This window comes from Sylvia atricapilla, chromosome 4, assembly GCF_009819655.1.
Source record: "Sylvia atricapilla isolate bSylAtr1 chromosome 4, bSylAtr1.pri, whole genome shotgun sequence".
Lineage (NCBI taxonomy): Eukaryota > Metazoa > Chordata > Aves > Passeriformes > Sylviidae > Sylvia > Sylvia atricapilla.
Genome location: NC_089143.1, coordinates 40,025,770 through 40,041,843, shown reverse-complemented (window position 1 = coordinate 40,041,843; position 16,074 = coordinate 40,025,770). Strand labels below are relative to the sequence as shown.

The window sequence follows — 16,074 nt, the reverse complement described above, 5'->3', positions numbered from 1 at the left end:
TATGGAAGCACTCCAGGGCAGCAGCTCTGACCAGCTTCTTCTAGATAGTCATTGAGAGGGATTTAATGCTTGCCATGAAATTTACTGTTGTGAAGATACTTGGTACTACAGAGTGTTATGTTTTGATTTAGTAGAGACATACTGCAGTATGCTGAAATCACAACACAAGCATGATGTAGCAGTGGCAATATACATTTGGATCACTATGTAAAAATTATTCCCATTACTCATCTCTATATATGCCCACTGTCAGGATGGTGGGCATCTCCAGTTCACTAGGAAGGAATATGTGGGCTAAAGCCCTCTCAAGTCTATTGCTCTCTTGAGAGCTCCATCTGTTGGTTTTTTGGCTTTACACTTTTTGCAGGACTGAGCCACATCACATTTATACTTCTCCCCCTGCTGGCCTGGCTAGCTGAGAGAGACCTTATATGCTGGTAATTATTTTAGAAAAGTCTGTTTGCATAACCTGATGTCTTACAGGTACAGCCATATACCTAAAGGAAGTCACCCTCCTGTCTCCCTTATGCAGAGATAAGTTTGACTTTCTTTATGCTACTAGATGCTCATTCTTCTATGTCTTCTCCAAGTTCATCATCCTTACCCATCTCCTCTGAGCCTTCTTTGCTTGTAGAGGTTTGTTCATCAGTTAGGCAGATTGTATCTCTTTGGGACTGTTGTAAATGTATTCCTGGTGAGCCTGTGAGCACCTGGAGAGGTGCTTGCCTGTACCAGCTGCTCCTCACTTCCAAGCTCAACACACATTTTGGTCAGGTGAGGTGAATGTGTCCAGCTGCACAAAGATGAACAGAGTCATAATGCTGTAAGGTAAAAAAAGAAGGGAGAAAAGCTGCAGGCTCAGCTGCTGTACCCTCATCCCCTGACATACTCCTGGCAGTTACCTGAAGGGCCACAAGAGTGGGCAGCAGTCTCATTTACAGGTTGATGATCTAGTTGAGTTGTTGTGAAGGGCTTGAATCTACTCCAGTGAAAACATGGACCCAAGTTCCAGGCCTTAAGTGGATCGCTCCTGACTATGCAGGTGATGTTGCAGATGGATTCTAAAACAAATTCTTGCACCTGATCACAATCCTTTTTGTCTCAGTGGGTTGGAAGGGTGTATTTGGCGTGATGGATGCACAGAGCTTTGGGAATAGGCATGTCATTCAAGGAGAACCAAAAGGAGATAACCAGGGAAGAGTCTTCATAGGCTTGTAAGGGTTAAGTCACTTGCTCTAGGAAATATAGTAGTCATTCCAAGATTCATCGCCTCAGTTTTGACACAAAGAAAGAGAATACATGATTTCTTATTTGCCATCTGTAATTATAATCTGTTCAGTTATGTTTGATTATAGAAAAGATAGCCATGATGAGAATATTTTTTCATTGAACAAGAAATCAGGGATTTTTTTTCTCACCTCCGCATTTCTTGCAGTACAAAGCAGAATGCGCATTACAGTATTTTGATCTTTAAAGGAAAGTTATGATACCCTCTACTGGCTATTTTTGGAAATAAAGCTGAGCTATAACTGACCAATCTAGAGTCAGCAGCAGTTAAACTTAATCTGTACCACAGTTTTACTGTAGTCTTTTTTTTTCTTTTTGTCTTTTCTTCACATGGATTTGTGAGGAGTTTGGGTTGTTTTGGTCTTTTTTCCCTCTTTAGTTCTGCCTCTGGCTTCAGCAGAGTAAATCTGACTGTGATGGAACTGTGTTTTTGAATGCAGGTTTCAGACCAACAGTTCTATAGGTACAAATGAAAACAGCTAGATGTTATCACAGCTCTTGTTGCCTAGTAACCAAAGTCCAATGTGTAATTCAAGGAGATAAATTTGATGCACTTTGCCTCTCTTTTCCTTTTTAGCAGCAGAATATAAAATACTTTTAGACTGAATGTTTCGTTTTCTGATGACTAAAATGTATTGAAATCTCTAACTTTGCAAGCTCAGTTACAGTGACCTCAGAACTGATGTAAATTTCCCATACTGAAGAATGATCTGGTTCCTGTAACATTCCTTTACTGTTACTATAAGTATGCCAGGGTAACTGTGAATACAAATATTAAATTGTTTTCTCCATGCCCTTCTCAAATTTCACCTTTCTATTTTGTATTCTGATTTGGTGATTTGATCTGATTTCTGATTTTACATATTTTTCTACCAGATCCATTTATGCAGTCAAGGATTGTTCTCAGAATTATTTGCTCAACTATATTGATAATATGCCTAAAATTGTCTAGAATGTCCTTGAATTAGTTACTGAATTTGTGAGCAGGTATGAAATGTTTGCTTCATTGGGACACGTTGTGTAAATAAATACTTGTAGTAGATTTCTAGCATTGATTTCTGCTATGTGAGTTAATGATTATATCTTCTCATAGAATTAACTATCAAACGAGTTTTACTACTCACCATTACAACTAATCATACTATGTTCTGGTAATATAAATTGTATTAGCAACATTATCTTAACATTTACATAAACATATGCCAGAAGAAAACTATTTTACTGTACTCTTTCAACCTTGTAATTAATAACCTTTAAGCTTACCAAAGTTGTTTTGAATTGTGTGACACTGACTTCTTTGCTTATTGCATCTTTTCCACTTACTTTTTTTAGACTTACTAAGTATTTTCAAGAGTCATCTAAGGTTTAAACTGATTTTTAAGTATTTTGCTTAGCAATAGTTGGTATATCTCAGTGCAATCACATTTGTGTCTTTTCTTAATTTCTTTTTCATTAACAGTTGATATTAAAATCAAACTCTTGTTAAATGTATGATCCTTCATTTTTCCTGTCTATATTGATTGCTAGACAATCTCGAATTATCTTTCTTCCAAGAAGTTCACAGAGTTCTGGGGAAGCTGAATTCTGTCTTACTGGAATCTCTTGCATAAAGATGCTTATTTTTTATGCCAACAAAAAGAAGTTACAGTGTCCAGTGCTTGCATGCAAATAAGATTTGCATATTCTATCATAGTCTAGAAAACTTTCTTTTAAAAATATCCAACATTGAAGGCTTGAAAATGAGATGTAATTATGAAATGCTGGGAAATGAAAGAAGGGAAATTGTGAATGAGCATTGGGAAGAGTTTAAATAAAATGTGAGTTACAGTTTGTGGAATGACTTCCCCAGTGAACACAATAGTAGAGATGTTGCTTGTTATTCTAAATGGTATCTGTAGGGAGGTAAAATCATGCTCATGCTGGGTTTTAACTTCTTCAGTTGCATAATGCTGAAATCTTCCTCTTTGGTTTTTAATTGTTTGTTTTCTTAATATTGGTAACACTCTTGTATAACATCAGAATTGAAGTGGAACATTAACCAGCTGTTGCTTCTCCTTTCAGGTACTGCTCCCAGCAGCCGGTCTCTTGCAACTGCAGGATGTGAAGAGGACTTGCTGTGAATTTTTGGAATCCCAGCTTCATCCTATCAACTGCCTGGGGATTCGTGCTTTTGCTGACATGCATGCATGCACAGATCTCTTGAGCAAGGCCAACACATATGCAGGCAAGTTATCATTAGCAGAGCACACAGCTTGATATCTGTCAGTGTAGGTGGGTTCCATGCCACCCAACCCCACACAAAGGAACATGAGTTTTATTCAGGGATCTATATATCTGTATCTCCTGATGAGAACTGCATTTGATCTGAATGTCTTCAAGAGAAATAAAATGTGCTGGCTGGCCCATAGTTATATTTAAGCTAAATGGAGCAACATCTTCACACGCTATTCTGACTCTGCAGAGTCCAAGCCATTTCTAATCTGGAATGAAGCTAGCTTTAAAATTTTGCACCACCACTTAGGGGAGGAAATCAGGAATGAAGAATTAACGTCAAAGTATGTAGGAATTACAAGGGGGAAGAAATAAGAAAAAGCCATTGGGAGAAGGGGTAGCCACTACGCTGTACTAGTGAAGAAGCAAGAAGTGTAATGTTGGGTATTATATTATCAACCCGTCTTCTGAAAATCCTGTTCATCTAGCCAAAGACTTGAAATTTCCTACCATAAAGGGTACCTATAGTCTCATCCAGTTGAATCTTGTGTTTCATCTGTCTCTCCAGCTCTCCTATTTTCATGCTTGGTACTAATCTTGTCTTTCCTTCATAACTAAACCACCTTCCATTTCTGTCAAATTCCTCCCGAAAGCTTCCCTTCTTGTCATTGCTTTCTTGGACTACTGCAGGCCTGTATGACAGGCTGCCAGCTCAACTCCTATTGTGTATTTGCTGTTTCTATGGGATGGATTTTGAAGCAATGCACACTCTGTTCTTACTCTTGAGATAAATATACTGTGTATAGTCAGGGTGTACTCTCTGCTCTGCTTACTCTGCCTCTCCTCCTCATAGCACTTAGCACTTAGCACATGCCAGGCTTAGAACAAGAGCAATACAAAAAAGAGAATTAAAAGGTCAATGTCCTGATAAGACTGTAGAAAAAAATACATACAACTGTATTGCTTTGCATAACTTTCCTAAAATGTACAGTGACCAATTAGCATAATTAACAATTAGTATAGAGTTAAAATTGAATTAAAATTTTCCTGAAATAAAGCACTAAGTGCTTCAACTCAGGTCCAAATAATAGGCTTTTTATTGCTCTGAATAAATTTAGACCTCAGAAAAGCAAGGATTTTGATGAATGCTTTCAGTTGTCTTCATTCCTAGAAGTTCTGGGTTTTGTATAGATTTTTTTTAACTCATAGGAGATTATAGTATTTCTATCAAGAATGATTGATATATCAATTTTAAAAATTCAAAAGCTTTTCAGATTGTTTTTGAAAGTACTAGCTTTTGTAATGCTTACCTTGCTCAAGAAGTTGTGGTTTGTATGTGACTGAATGACTTTTTGATATTTCTATTTAGACATCTATGCAAAAGGTTCTAATTAAATCCTTTTGTCTTTGAGTAATACAATATTAAATCCAAAAAGCTATTACATTTTTGACCCTTTGTGCAATAGGAAACAAGACGCACATTTATTAACTAGAGTTAATGTTCAGATATTTAATGTTTTAATGAACACATTTTGATACAGTTGTTGCTTAATTTTGAGTTTTATATTATTTTTTCCAACTTCTGTTCTGACTGGGCCTTAGTTACTTCTAAACTAAACCTCTAGATTACTTCAGTTACTTCTAAACAATCTTTGTTCAGTTTGGTAGTTGAAGCTTATATTTGTAAAGAATACTTTCTAGAAATATAAATTCTAAAGCCCTGGCATGAACCTGAGTGCAGTATTGGTTAAATGTGTTTTCAGAGCACAGGAGCTGTGTCCACCTGTTAACTCTCGTTCCCAGGGTCATTTTGTTCAGGCATCCTTTGCTGTGCTCAGAGAGTGTCTGCAAGCAGAACACAGACAAGTGAAAAGAGGAGGGAAGCTGTTTATTGGTCCTAGCTGGGACGTGCAGGATACTGGGCTGAACACCAGAATGCTCAGTACTCCAGATAAAAGGATCCAGGGGGGTAGCATTGGCCTTCATTTCTCCTTGGAATTGACTGATCATCAGTCTTGCTGAATTTGTCTGCTGACTCCCTGATTTTCTTTCATACAGTTCTGTACCTTTTCAGGTCAATGTTTTTCCTCTTGAATTTTCAGGCTACTTACTGCCTGTATCTCAGCTATCATAGCTTCTTTTTTCCTCCTGTTCTTATCTCAAATGGCCCTTTGTACTTTGTCACAGCTTTCTTAAAACTGAAAAAAAAAATCTCTAAAGTCTGAGCCAAAAATACATGGCTGTGCCATTTCAGAGTTAAGCTTTGCATCGCAGGCAGCTTAACTCTCAGAGCACACATTTTGGGATTAAGGCTCCAGAAATTAAAATTAGAGTACAGAAAAGGATTATTAGATTGAAAAAAGTAGTGAAAATATTTCCCTGCTAGAGAAAATGGGAAGTATTTTGTTTTGTAACTTTTCCCAGTCTTTATTTTGTTGGAAGTTGCTATTTTAGATTGAGAAAATTAGGCAGCAAGACAGTTCTGCTAATAGACAGTGGTAATATAAAAACAAATGGATGCCAATGGATCAGAAGTTTAGAAAAGTGAAACTCTAGAAATTCCAGTGGGAATGAAAATGTAATTTCCATTAAAATTGGAGCTTCATATTCCTGTGGTGGGTTGTGCTTTGCAGTAGAGTGCAAGATTTCTAGGAGAGTCATTTATATGCACCTGTGATCTGAAAATAGTGGACAATTGATACAGGTTACTTGGAATGAGCTTGTGTTGCAATTGAACTTGGAGATGCCACCTGTTCTCACGATGTTCCAGAAAGCAATTCTGTGCTGGGTCTTGTTACACTTGTACAGTCAGAGGCTGTATAGCTGAGGCCTCTCATCCTTCTTTTGTGAGGATTCCTAGGAAAAGTATGTGGCATGAGCACTCCTAATCTGTCCTCAGTTTTGGTCTGGGATATATCTTACATAGTGTTAAAGGATGTTCACAAAGTAACAATTTTTCCTGAGAAAATGATGCATTATGTTGTGATGTTATGTACAACCTGAAGAAAAAAATGTTAAAGCCTTTTAATGAGAAGGAGTGTGGCATCTTGGACTAGATTTAAAGGACCCTTGCTCAGTGATTATGTCCTGACACATTTCTTAGTTTTAACCAAGAATAATAATGTATTTCATCCACTGCATAGGGCGGTATGGGCATTGGAAACTTTGTGAGACCTGTGGCAGAGGTGTCCTTGGAAGCTTGGCACAGTGAACCCTTTTGGCTTTTAGCACTGTGCTGAGATGTTGAAGATTCTTTTATTAGGGAATCCTAGAGTGTGTTGTGATGCAGGGATTGCATCACATTGCATTGTATTTGACTATGGGATAACAGCATTCTTGCTGCTGGTGCTCTCAGTTGAAAACTTGAGCCCAAGGTCTTTGGCAAGACATGGAAGTGTGCATGTCTTCTGTGGACTGTTCTTGTGTACATCTGTATGCCTGGCATGGAAAGGATGGAGTTGTCAGAATCATTCCTATGATTCTATTCTGAGTAGCAATGTCTGTTGCTATGCTGCTGTTGCCTTGGCTGTTGTGAATTTCATGGTGTTCTAAAAAACATTTATTTAAGCATAAAATTGATAAATAAATCAGATTTTTTGGAAAAATGTGCTTCTGCAGTTTCAGCTTCTGCTGGTTCTCCAACTTGCAGAGCTTGTGTCTACCCCTCTACAACAAAGCTGGGTTCCTGTTTGACCAGTGCTTTAAAATAGGCCAATAGCAAAGGCCTTTTGTCCCAAGTAAAAAAAAATAAAAAAACCTCAATATGACATTGTGAATTAATTCATAAATGTTTAAAGCATAAAATATCCTGTGCAGGTTTCAGATGTAGCTTTCCTTCCTATGTAATTGAAAAAAATATAAAGTTAATGGCAATATCTGTATTGCCAGACTTGTGTGCCTTTTGGATAGAAGAGGTATCAAATGCTTTTTGCTGCATGTGCATGTATAGCTCCAGACTCAGAACAACAAATACCAAAAAGGGATACATTTACAGCTCCTATTTTCTTTCTGTGCTCTTCACACTGCCATTATTTATTGTATCTCCAAACATTTTTGTTACTAGCCCCTTTCATGTTGTTAAAGACTTCCATTTCATTTCCCACCCTACTGGCACAGGGCAGACAAGGACAGATCTTTAGCTATTCAGACAGAAATTGAATCAGTTGCAAAAATGTGAAAATCTGTTTTTCATATGCAATTGGAACAGATATTTTAGAAATGTCCTAAAATGGATTTTTTTTTTCAAAGACAGAGTTTAGTTTTCATAATAAAGAAAGAGGACTCTACTTGCTTAGGAAGTGGGAATTTAGAAGCCAAGGCTCTGAAGGCCTAAGCCAGCTTGTTTCCAGGCTGCCAGACTCTGGAGCCAGCTGGCTTCAATTTCTGGTTAAAGAGGCAAGAAATAGGGCAGGGTTCCAGTACAAATTTGTCAAAGTTACATACTGTGTATGGAACATACTGGAAAATTCTGATTTGGGGAAAAATGATTATTTTATTCTCTCATGGAAACTTCCATCTGGGTAGTTCTCTCTCTGCTTCTCCTAGAGATATTCATAAAGAAAGAAGTATGTTCCCTAATGCAATAGATTAAAAACAAGATAATTTGAGATTTTACAGGGGACACTTGCATGAAATATTTAATTATTTAGGCATAAGTTTCATCATGTTTGATATCAATGTCTCCAGTGTGTTGAAGCTCCAGAATGTTTCTGCTCAAGATGGCAGCAGTAATATGAAATAATACAAACGCTAACCCAGAAGGCAAAAAAATCCACATACCTCCAGTACTATTTTTCATCATTACTGGGAAAAGAGGAGCTAAGTGTGACTTCTTGAAATTTTAGTACTGAATCATGTTATTTCAAAGATGCTGATATCCTTCTTGCTAAAAAGATGCAAAAAGTTTGAATTTCATAAGCATAATTTTTATATATAATGAAGCCTTCTGTCTTCCACACTTGAACCAGCATTACATAAATTGCCATTGGTGGATTTAACTGATTTTACATTTCCTTGTTCTTTTTCAGTTTTTAATTATTTTAAATAATCCATGTAGCTGTAATTGCAATTGGCTTCTGCCCAAACATTATTTATCAGTCGTAACAATTGTGTCCCAGACAACAAGCAATCTGATCCTTCTGAGACAAGTTATTTCACCTTACCTCTTTTCTGACTACTAAAATTTATGTAAAAATCTCCTCTATTTCTCTTTTGTCTGTAATTCATTCACCTGAGGATCTGAGCTGTTGATTGAGTAGTTTGGTTTAGTGTTTCTCCTTTTTTTTCACTCCTTCTCTTGACCATGTGCCATGTTTTATGCTTTAAGAGGCTGACATCCAGTAAAACAATTTTTGTTTGAGCACTGGTGGGTTTTTTTTATTCTCTTCTATAGTTCTTATGTCTAGCATGAAAACAGGAGACAGCCTCACATTCCTTGTATTACATTGAAAATTCTCAACTTTCACCTCTCCTGGGTTAGAGGGTGAATGTCTTCTTACTTAGTGCATGACATAAATCTAAATCAACTTTTAAAAGGCAAGGGTTTTGTATGTGAGTCTATAAAATCAACCAGGTATTTCTAACTCATGAAATATATCCCATTGGCTGGGATCCACTGTTGCATTATGTTTCTCAAGGGAAGATGAACAGTGCTTCAGAACCTCAAATTTGTTTGAGATTTGGATGTGTGTTTCTTCCCCTCTCTGCTTGTTTCTGAGCTCAGCTTCTCAGTACAGGGTCAGGGATACTGCTTTGTGTCTCTGTCGTCTGAAATCTGGAGTTTATCGTAAACATAAGGTACACAAAATACCTTTTTCAATTCCAATTTGCAAACAATAAATCTCATCAGATACTCAGCTTGACAAACTGAATACTTGTCTGAAAAGAAAACATACAAGAAGATTTCTAAGTGGAAAAGTAATGGGGATGTTATAAAAATCAATAGTATTTCTTCTTATCCTTTCTTTCCCATTGCCTAAAGTACTGCAGAAAATACTGTCTGTCATTAAGAGAATGCTGCAGAATTAGAGGGATGTGTATTGATGATGATTGCATCTAAAACAGCTGTTTCTTGTAAAAAGAAGTTGAACTGAAAAATAAGACTTCTTGAGCTTAAGCATTCAGCATCCTTTAAATTTTTTTAACAGCTTAGACAACTTTCTCAAGTATGGAGTCTTAGTTACAGTAGTATGAATAGAATGATTGAGAAAACTATAAAATGTTCTTTGGTTTGAGTGTGTTTGCTATTCTCTTTTTTTTGAATTCTAATTTTGAGAGAATTCCTAAGTTCTTAGTAACAGTTGTCCCTTCTAACTTCTGTTAAGAATAGCAGAAGAAGGGGAAAATAATTTAAATGAATGGGAAACACTTTTTAAATGGAAGAATGCCATAAAAAGCAATTTTAATGAAGGGAGGGGACAACTGAATAACTGATTGACAACTTGGAAACATTAAATTTTTTCAGTTTTATTTGAATTGAGGTTTTAAAAAATTAGGAAAATTAAGTGTCTTCTGCATGTTGTAGAGATTGCAATATGCAATATTTTAGGATCACGGAGAAGCTCTGAGAGATGCAACAGGACTTACTGTATGACATTGCTGGTTGGTCTAAAGAATCAACCATTGTTCATGTCAAACTATAAAATACGCATGTCAACAACATACAGATTATACAGACTCTAGTCTTTATTCTGTATTTTTGTGTACAAATTTAGCAAAATGAGACTTACGTAATTCTCAAGGACAAGTACTGAGATGAAGCAAGCATCTGTAATTCGCTGCAATACTTTCAGCATATTGTGTTATAACATTTCAGTTAAAGAATCTTTAAAAGTATTTGTGAGACCAAGCTTTGACCTATAGAAGAAGTTTTAAGTCAGTGTATGGCTTCTAGGTAGGGTAAAATAGCATGCATAGGGAATAATTTTCCTCTGTTTTCCCCTTCTGCTTTCATGCTTGTTATACATGTGGAGACATGTTGCACTCTGTGTTAGTGTATTTCTTTCCTCCAAACAGAACAGCACTTTTCCGATGTTGTACTTAGTGAAGAATACCTCAATCTTGGTGTGGAGCAGGTATGCAGTCTGATATCCAGTGACAAACTCACAATTGCTTCAGAGGAGAAGGTAAGACAATCTGGTTTTGTTTTGTTTTGTTTTGTTTTGGTGGGTTTTTTTTTTTTTTTTTTTTTTTTGGTTGGTTTTTTTTTTTTTTTATGTGAAAGAGTGAGCTTGCTCTTACTGATCTTGTGTATTTTTTGGATGTGTTCTGTGCTTCCTTAGTGAAATTAGGCAGGTATTGCGCTCAAGTTTAAAGCACTTCTTCAAAAAGTGTTGTCAGTCTGATGTTGAAAATTAGTCTCAACTCTTAAAAATCCTAAAACATCATTAAATCACATTACCCTTTGTTCTTTGGGAAAAAAACCCAAACCAAAACTACATTAAATGGAAACTCCTTCTCATCTTCAAGCAGAACAACCAGAACACATGCTGAGTCACATCCACAGGAGCTTGCTTTACTATGGATAAATAATTCCAAGTTTGAAGAACAACTATATGCCATTTACTAACTTTAAAATCAGCAGTTCCACAAAGGTATTAAAGCTCTGTGTGTATATCTGAGCTGTTTAACCTAACTGAACACATGTGGGTTGCCCAGGAAATGACATGGCAGCTTGGTATTACTTAATCAGAGTTTAATGTGTGTTGGCTCACCTTTAGCCTTGATCTCAGTCTTTTAAAGCCATTTTTGAAACACTGTGTTCCTCAGTGAGCCCATGCCATCTCTGTAAACCTCTAATGGTTTTCAGGTTGTGGATGTATTAATTTTGAGCTTTTTAAATTCATTTATGATCTGTTTGAAATATGTTGGTTTTCTTTTTTCCAGGAAGTTTATAGTTGTATTCAAATAAGGCTAAAAGTGTTCAAAAGCATGTTTGAATACTCATTTGTACAGTTAGGCAGTGTTTCATGTTAAAGCCTTTTTGAAACTTTGATCTAAGAACTATCTGCTTAAACAGCAACTAGCAAAGCTATGTTGTTGTTCCTGTAATCCCCTGAAGGTCTGGATCTATCACTTAAATACACGTGGTGCAGCTTTTGTGGAGTATAATTAAGGTTTTAATGCTCTAGTGAATGATAAGTTGCTGTGCAAATGGAGGCAAAACCAGGCTTGGGCTCACTTGTCCTGTTAAGACTCAGTGATAAGAAGTCATTTGAATGGTGATGTGGCAGGTCAGTTGTCCAAGAAAGAAAGAAAAGTATGAGGACAGTAGCATTCCTGTTGTTGTGTTGTTTGCCTAGTTTTCAGTGAAGTCACTGTGTGCATTTTGTCAATGTAGCACAGCTATCCTTGAAACACCAGTAGAGGATTAGATATAACAAGACACCAGATGATGCATCTTCATAATTCTATAGTTGATAAATATGGAAATAATGGGAGCTGTAACCACTGTCATCTTACATTAGCAGTTCTTACATTAGCAGTTTTAGTAAAGCAAAACTATTTTTAGAGGCACACTGATGTTTTCATGCTTCTAAACTTGTAAGTCAAGGAACTTGATTTGTTTGTTTTGTGGAAGGTATTTGAAGCAGTGATAGCCTGGGTAAACCATGACAAAGATGTAAGGCAGGAGTTAATGGCACGTCTGATGGAGCATGTTCGGCTGCCTTTGCTTTCCCGGGAGTATTTAGTTCAGGTAAGCAAAAAGGAATACTAATTACACTGCATGTGAATATTTCTGTTATTTTAATGCTGGGTAGATAATTTTAAATTTAAACAATAGTGTCATTAGTATATTTGTGATAGTAAAAGTAAACAAACGGCCACTACCACATACTCATGTGTACGAAGAGACACAGAGGTGAGGGATTGCCACACAGAGGATGATTTATATAAGTTGTTTATCTGTTTGGCTGACTGCATGTTGTACCACACCAGGAATCTGAACAATGTAACTTGCTGAGATCAGATTAGGTTTCATTTGTAATGCCATCTTTTGATAAAAGATTTGTTCTCATAAGTGAATTTTCAACTTTTTAATGATATCTGTTGTTGAAGCTGATTAGGAATTAATGACAAAGGAAGCATTCTTTTACTTGTTTCAGATAAAATACATTTTTTCAAATTTTATAAGCTCATTTGGATATTTTGGTGTCAGGTCAAATATTTAAGACTGGCAATATGAGTTCAGTATTAGCATTGATTAGTAGGTATTAGTAGGGCGGTAGGTGTTTATTTTTAAAGTTTTGGTTTTGTGGCATTAATCTCCAATTTGTGTGGGTTGTTTTGGGTGGGATTTGGGGTGGTTTTTTTTTTTTTTTTGCTGTTGTGTTTTGTTGTGATTTTTATTGTTATTGGGTGGCTTACTAGTTTGTTAAATTATTTTCTGGTACTCCCACCTTAAAATATTCTGTACTGTGTTTAAAAAATCAAGAAATGTGCCCTATTTTTTTAAGAAAGGTGATTTACCTTGCCTATCAGTGTTTCTTCCACTTACTAATTAACAATCAGCTTTTTTTTTTTTTTTTGCACATTTCCAACACAAATTTGTATCCTACTGGTTAAATTATAATCTTAAAAATCAGATTAATCTGCATTTGTGTGATAGGTCATAGGCTTTATTACACTTTGGATTGTGATTTCTGTTTTGCTTCCTTAACATGCTTAGACCTTGTTAAACTTCTATTAATAAACAGAGAGTTGAAGAGGAAATACTGGTTAAGAACAGCAGTGCTTGTAAGGATTTCCTCATTGAAGCTATGAAGTATCACTTGCTACCAACTGAGCAACGGGCATTGATGAAAAGCACACGGACAAAATTGAGAACACCTGCTAGCCTTCCAAAAGTAAGACCCTTGTTCTTCCAGTGTATTTACTATTTCAAACTGCATTTTAAAAACTTTCATGAGAGCATGACTGTGTCTTGGGGTATTCCTGCAAGAAATTTGTACAAGAACTATTTATCATAAAAATATAACAAGTGATTGCTTTTACACTTTATCCTACTTATGATATAGATACTTTGACCTCTCACCTACACAGAGAATCACCACTACCTACCCTCCCAGGAAACATTTTTTAATAGGTGCTTCAGCTTTTGAGCAATTCACAATTATGGAGATGTAAGCCTGTAAAAAATGTAAAAAAACCAACAAACAACAACAAAAAAACCCAAACCAAAACAAAGAATGATTGAAGCTTCTGTGTTGAGATTTCTTAATTTAATCTTTAGTTTATTTTAGCAAAAAACAAACATTAGATACTTTCTTCTTTACAATGAAGTAAAGAAGTTTTCTCTTAGTATTGTTGTAGTATAAATGGCAGTAATGGAATAGGAGATTCAGTTCATCAGATCTAGCAGATTTTTCTTGGAAGAACAAGATAAGCCTGTTATGTGATGGATGGTCACAGTTTCATTACACATCATAAATGGTGAATTCTCAGACCAGAGATCACAGTAGGATGTGAAGGTACAGCAGGGACTCCATCTTTCATGGGAGCTTTATTAAGATTCTGATTGCTTCCTGCTTTTCTTCCCTTGGTATTTCCTCAGGAGAAAATAACTACGAAGTCAATTTGTTTAAAAAAAATACCTAACAATTAATTTTGCCTGGTTTGCAAAACTCAAATTTCTATAGGAGAGCCATCTGTTAATTATTTCTTGTACAAAAGCTTGCTTTATTTTTTAAGGCATTTTTGATCTTTCAGGTGCTCTCATATATGCAAATAACTAACAGTTATTATTATCTTCCTGTTAGTTGATGATGGTAGTTGGGGGACAGGCACCAAAGGCAATTCGCAGTGTTGAATGCTATGATTTTAAAGAGGAACGCTGGCATCAGGTAGCTGAATTGCCTTCCAGAAGATGTAGAGCAGGTAAGGATGCCTGATTTTTTGTTGTGGTTGGTAATGCTTCTGAATTTAGGCATTGTATGTTCTCTGGAACAGTACTTGAGATATACATCTAAGAAAGGCTAAACCTTGACTTCACTGATCATTTCAATTACTTGCTAATCTGGAATGATACAAATTTCATCAACTGTGCCTAATTTGTGCTTTAGTTTGCAATATGTAGGATAAACTGCTTTATTACCTCCCACAGAAACAAGGAATAAATGCATTTAAATATTAATGCATTGTAATAATGACTAATTTTGCTATTAAAATATCCTAATATTATTAAATTATATAAAGAATGTGAAGAAGTGATCATCCACTATTAAACATGAACATGGGTTCTCAAAGCAGCTGAGTGATTTAAGCAAGGAGAAATTCAGCAAACATGGTATTCAGGAATGTGCACTGTTAGTAGCAAAAAGTGTCAGAAATTCTACAGCTTAATCTGAATGAAGTGTGGTTCTAACGAACTGTCAAAAGCACAACAAATGTAGTGAATACTGTAATTTGTGTCAAGTATCTGCATAGTTAGGACAGTAGAGAATACTGTTAATTGGCAGAGAGACTGAAACACTCATCTTTCCTCCCCATTTCCCTGCTTTAGGAATGGTGTACATGGGAGGCATGGTTTATGCTGTTGGTGGTTTCAATGGCTCTTTGAGAGTTCGTACAGTAGATTCATATGATCCAGTGAAGGACCAGTGGACAAGTGTTGCTAACATGCAAGACAGGAGAAGCACACTGGGAGCAGCTGTATTAAATGGCCTTCTTTACGCTGTAGGAGGATTTGATGGGAGTACAGGTATGCTTGCCTTAGACACTTCTGAATAGTTTTGACTACTCTTAACATAATTGTATCAAATTATAATGCCTTTTTTTTGCTGTACTTACGGTGACACCAAGCATGAGGGTAGTCTGTCATCTTGTGATGTGGAATGTGCTTAAGTGGTCACATCCCCCTATGTGAACAGTGGCCTGTTTCCTCCTGAGAGCTCAGGCTTAAAGACTAGTGAACTTTTGGCAAGTTCGCTTCCAGTATTCCTTCTCTAGTCAGAGCCCTCAACTTGTGGAAGATATGAGAGAAAAATTATCTGGTCTGTTTTGTCCTGTTGCATAGGAAATTTATTTCTGCATTTTCATGGAGTGTAAATAAGATTATAAACAGCTTTTTCTGACTTGTGAGAAGTATTTAGACACTGTTCATTCTCTACTTAGATGCATTAAACTGTAAGTGCAGAAGTGATCTTTTTGCTGAATAACTACTATAGAAGCATATGTAGGAGAAAGCATGTGACTTTATTAAAGAGAAAGAAAAAAATCCAGGGAAGAATTTTTCACAGCTCCACAAATGTTTCCAGTAATTTGCCCATTTTCAGACATAAAGAATGGGCTGACTGTAGTTGCCTATCTAAAGGACAAAAAATTGTGCTTTTTGTTCAGTATTTAACAATCCTTAAAATGATACAATTTGAATTTTCAGATATGAAGAGTTTCCTGAAAACTAGACAGTATGTTGCACCTGGATTTATAGAGAACATGTTATATTGTTTTCATAGGTTTGTCATCAGTTGAAGTTTACAACTTAAAGACTAATGAGTGGTTTCATGTAGCTCCAATGAACACAAGAAGAAGTAGTGTTGGTGTAGGTGTTGTTGGAGGTAAGTTGATAAATGATATTAA

The 16,074-nt window shown here is 36.1% G+C and overlaps 1 protein-coding gene across 4 annotated transcripts in view; it reads left to right on the top strand.

Annotated features, from left to right (window-relative positions):
* The window catches only part of KLHL2 (kelch like family member 2), a 55,522-nt gene that overhangs the window by 31,983 nt on the left and 7,465 nt on the right, over positions 1 to 16,074 (top strand). For all 4 annotated transcript variants that reach the window (XM_066317626.1, XM_066317627.1, XM_066317629.1 and 1 more), the window contains 7 exons: positions 3,349 to 3,511; positions 10,513 to 10,622; positions 12,077 to 12,193; positions 13,194 to 13,343; positions 14,256 to 14,373; positions 14,999 to 15,196; positions 15,951 to 16,052. In XM_066317626.1, the coding sequence (XP_066173723.1) occupies positions 3,349 to 3,511; positions 10,513 to 10,622; positions 12,077 to 12,193; positions 13,194 to 13,343; positions 14,256 to 14,373; positions 14,999 to 15,196; positions 15,951 to 16,052 (958 nt within the window). The remainder of the gene's footprint in view (positions 1 to 3,348; positions 3,512 to 10,512; positions 10,623 to 12,076; positions 12,194 to 13,193; positions 13,344 to 14,255; positions 14,374 to 14,998; positions 15,197 to 15,950; positions 16,053 to 16,074) is intronic.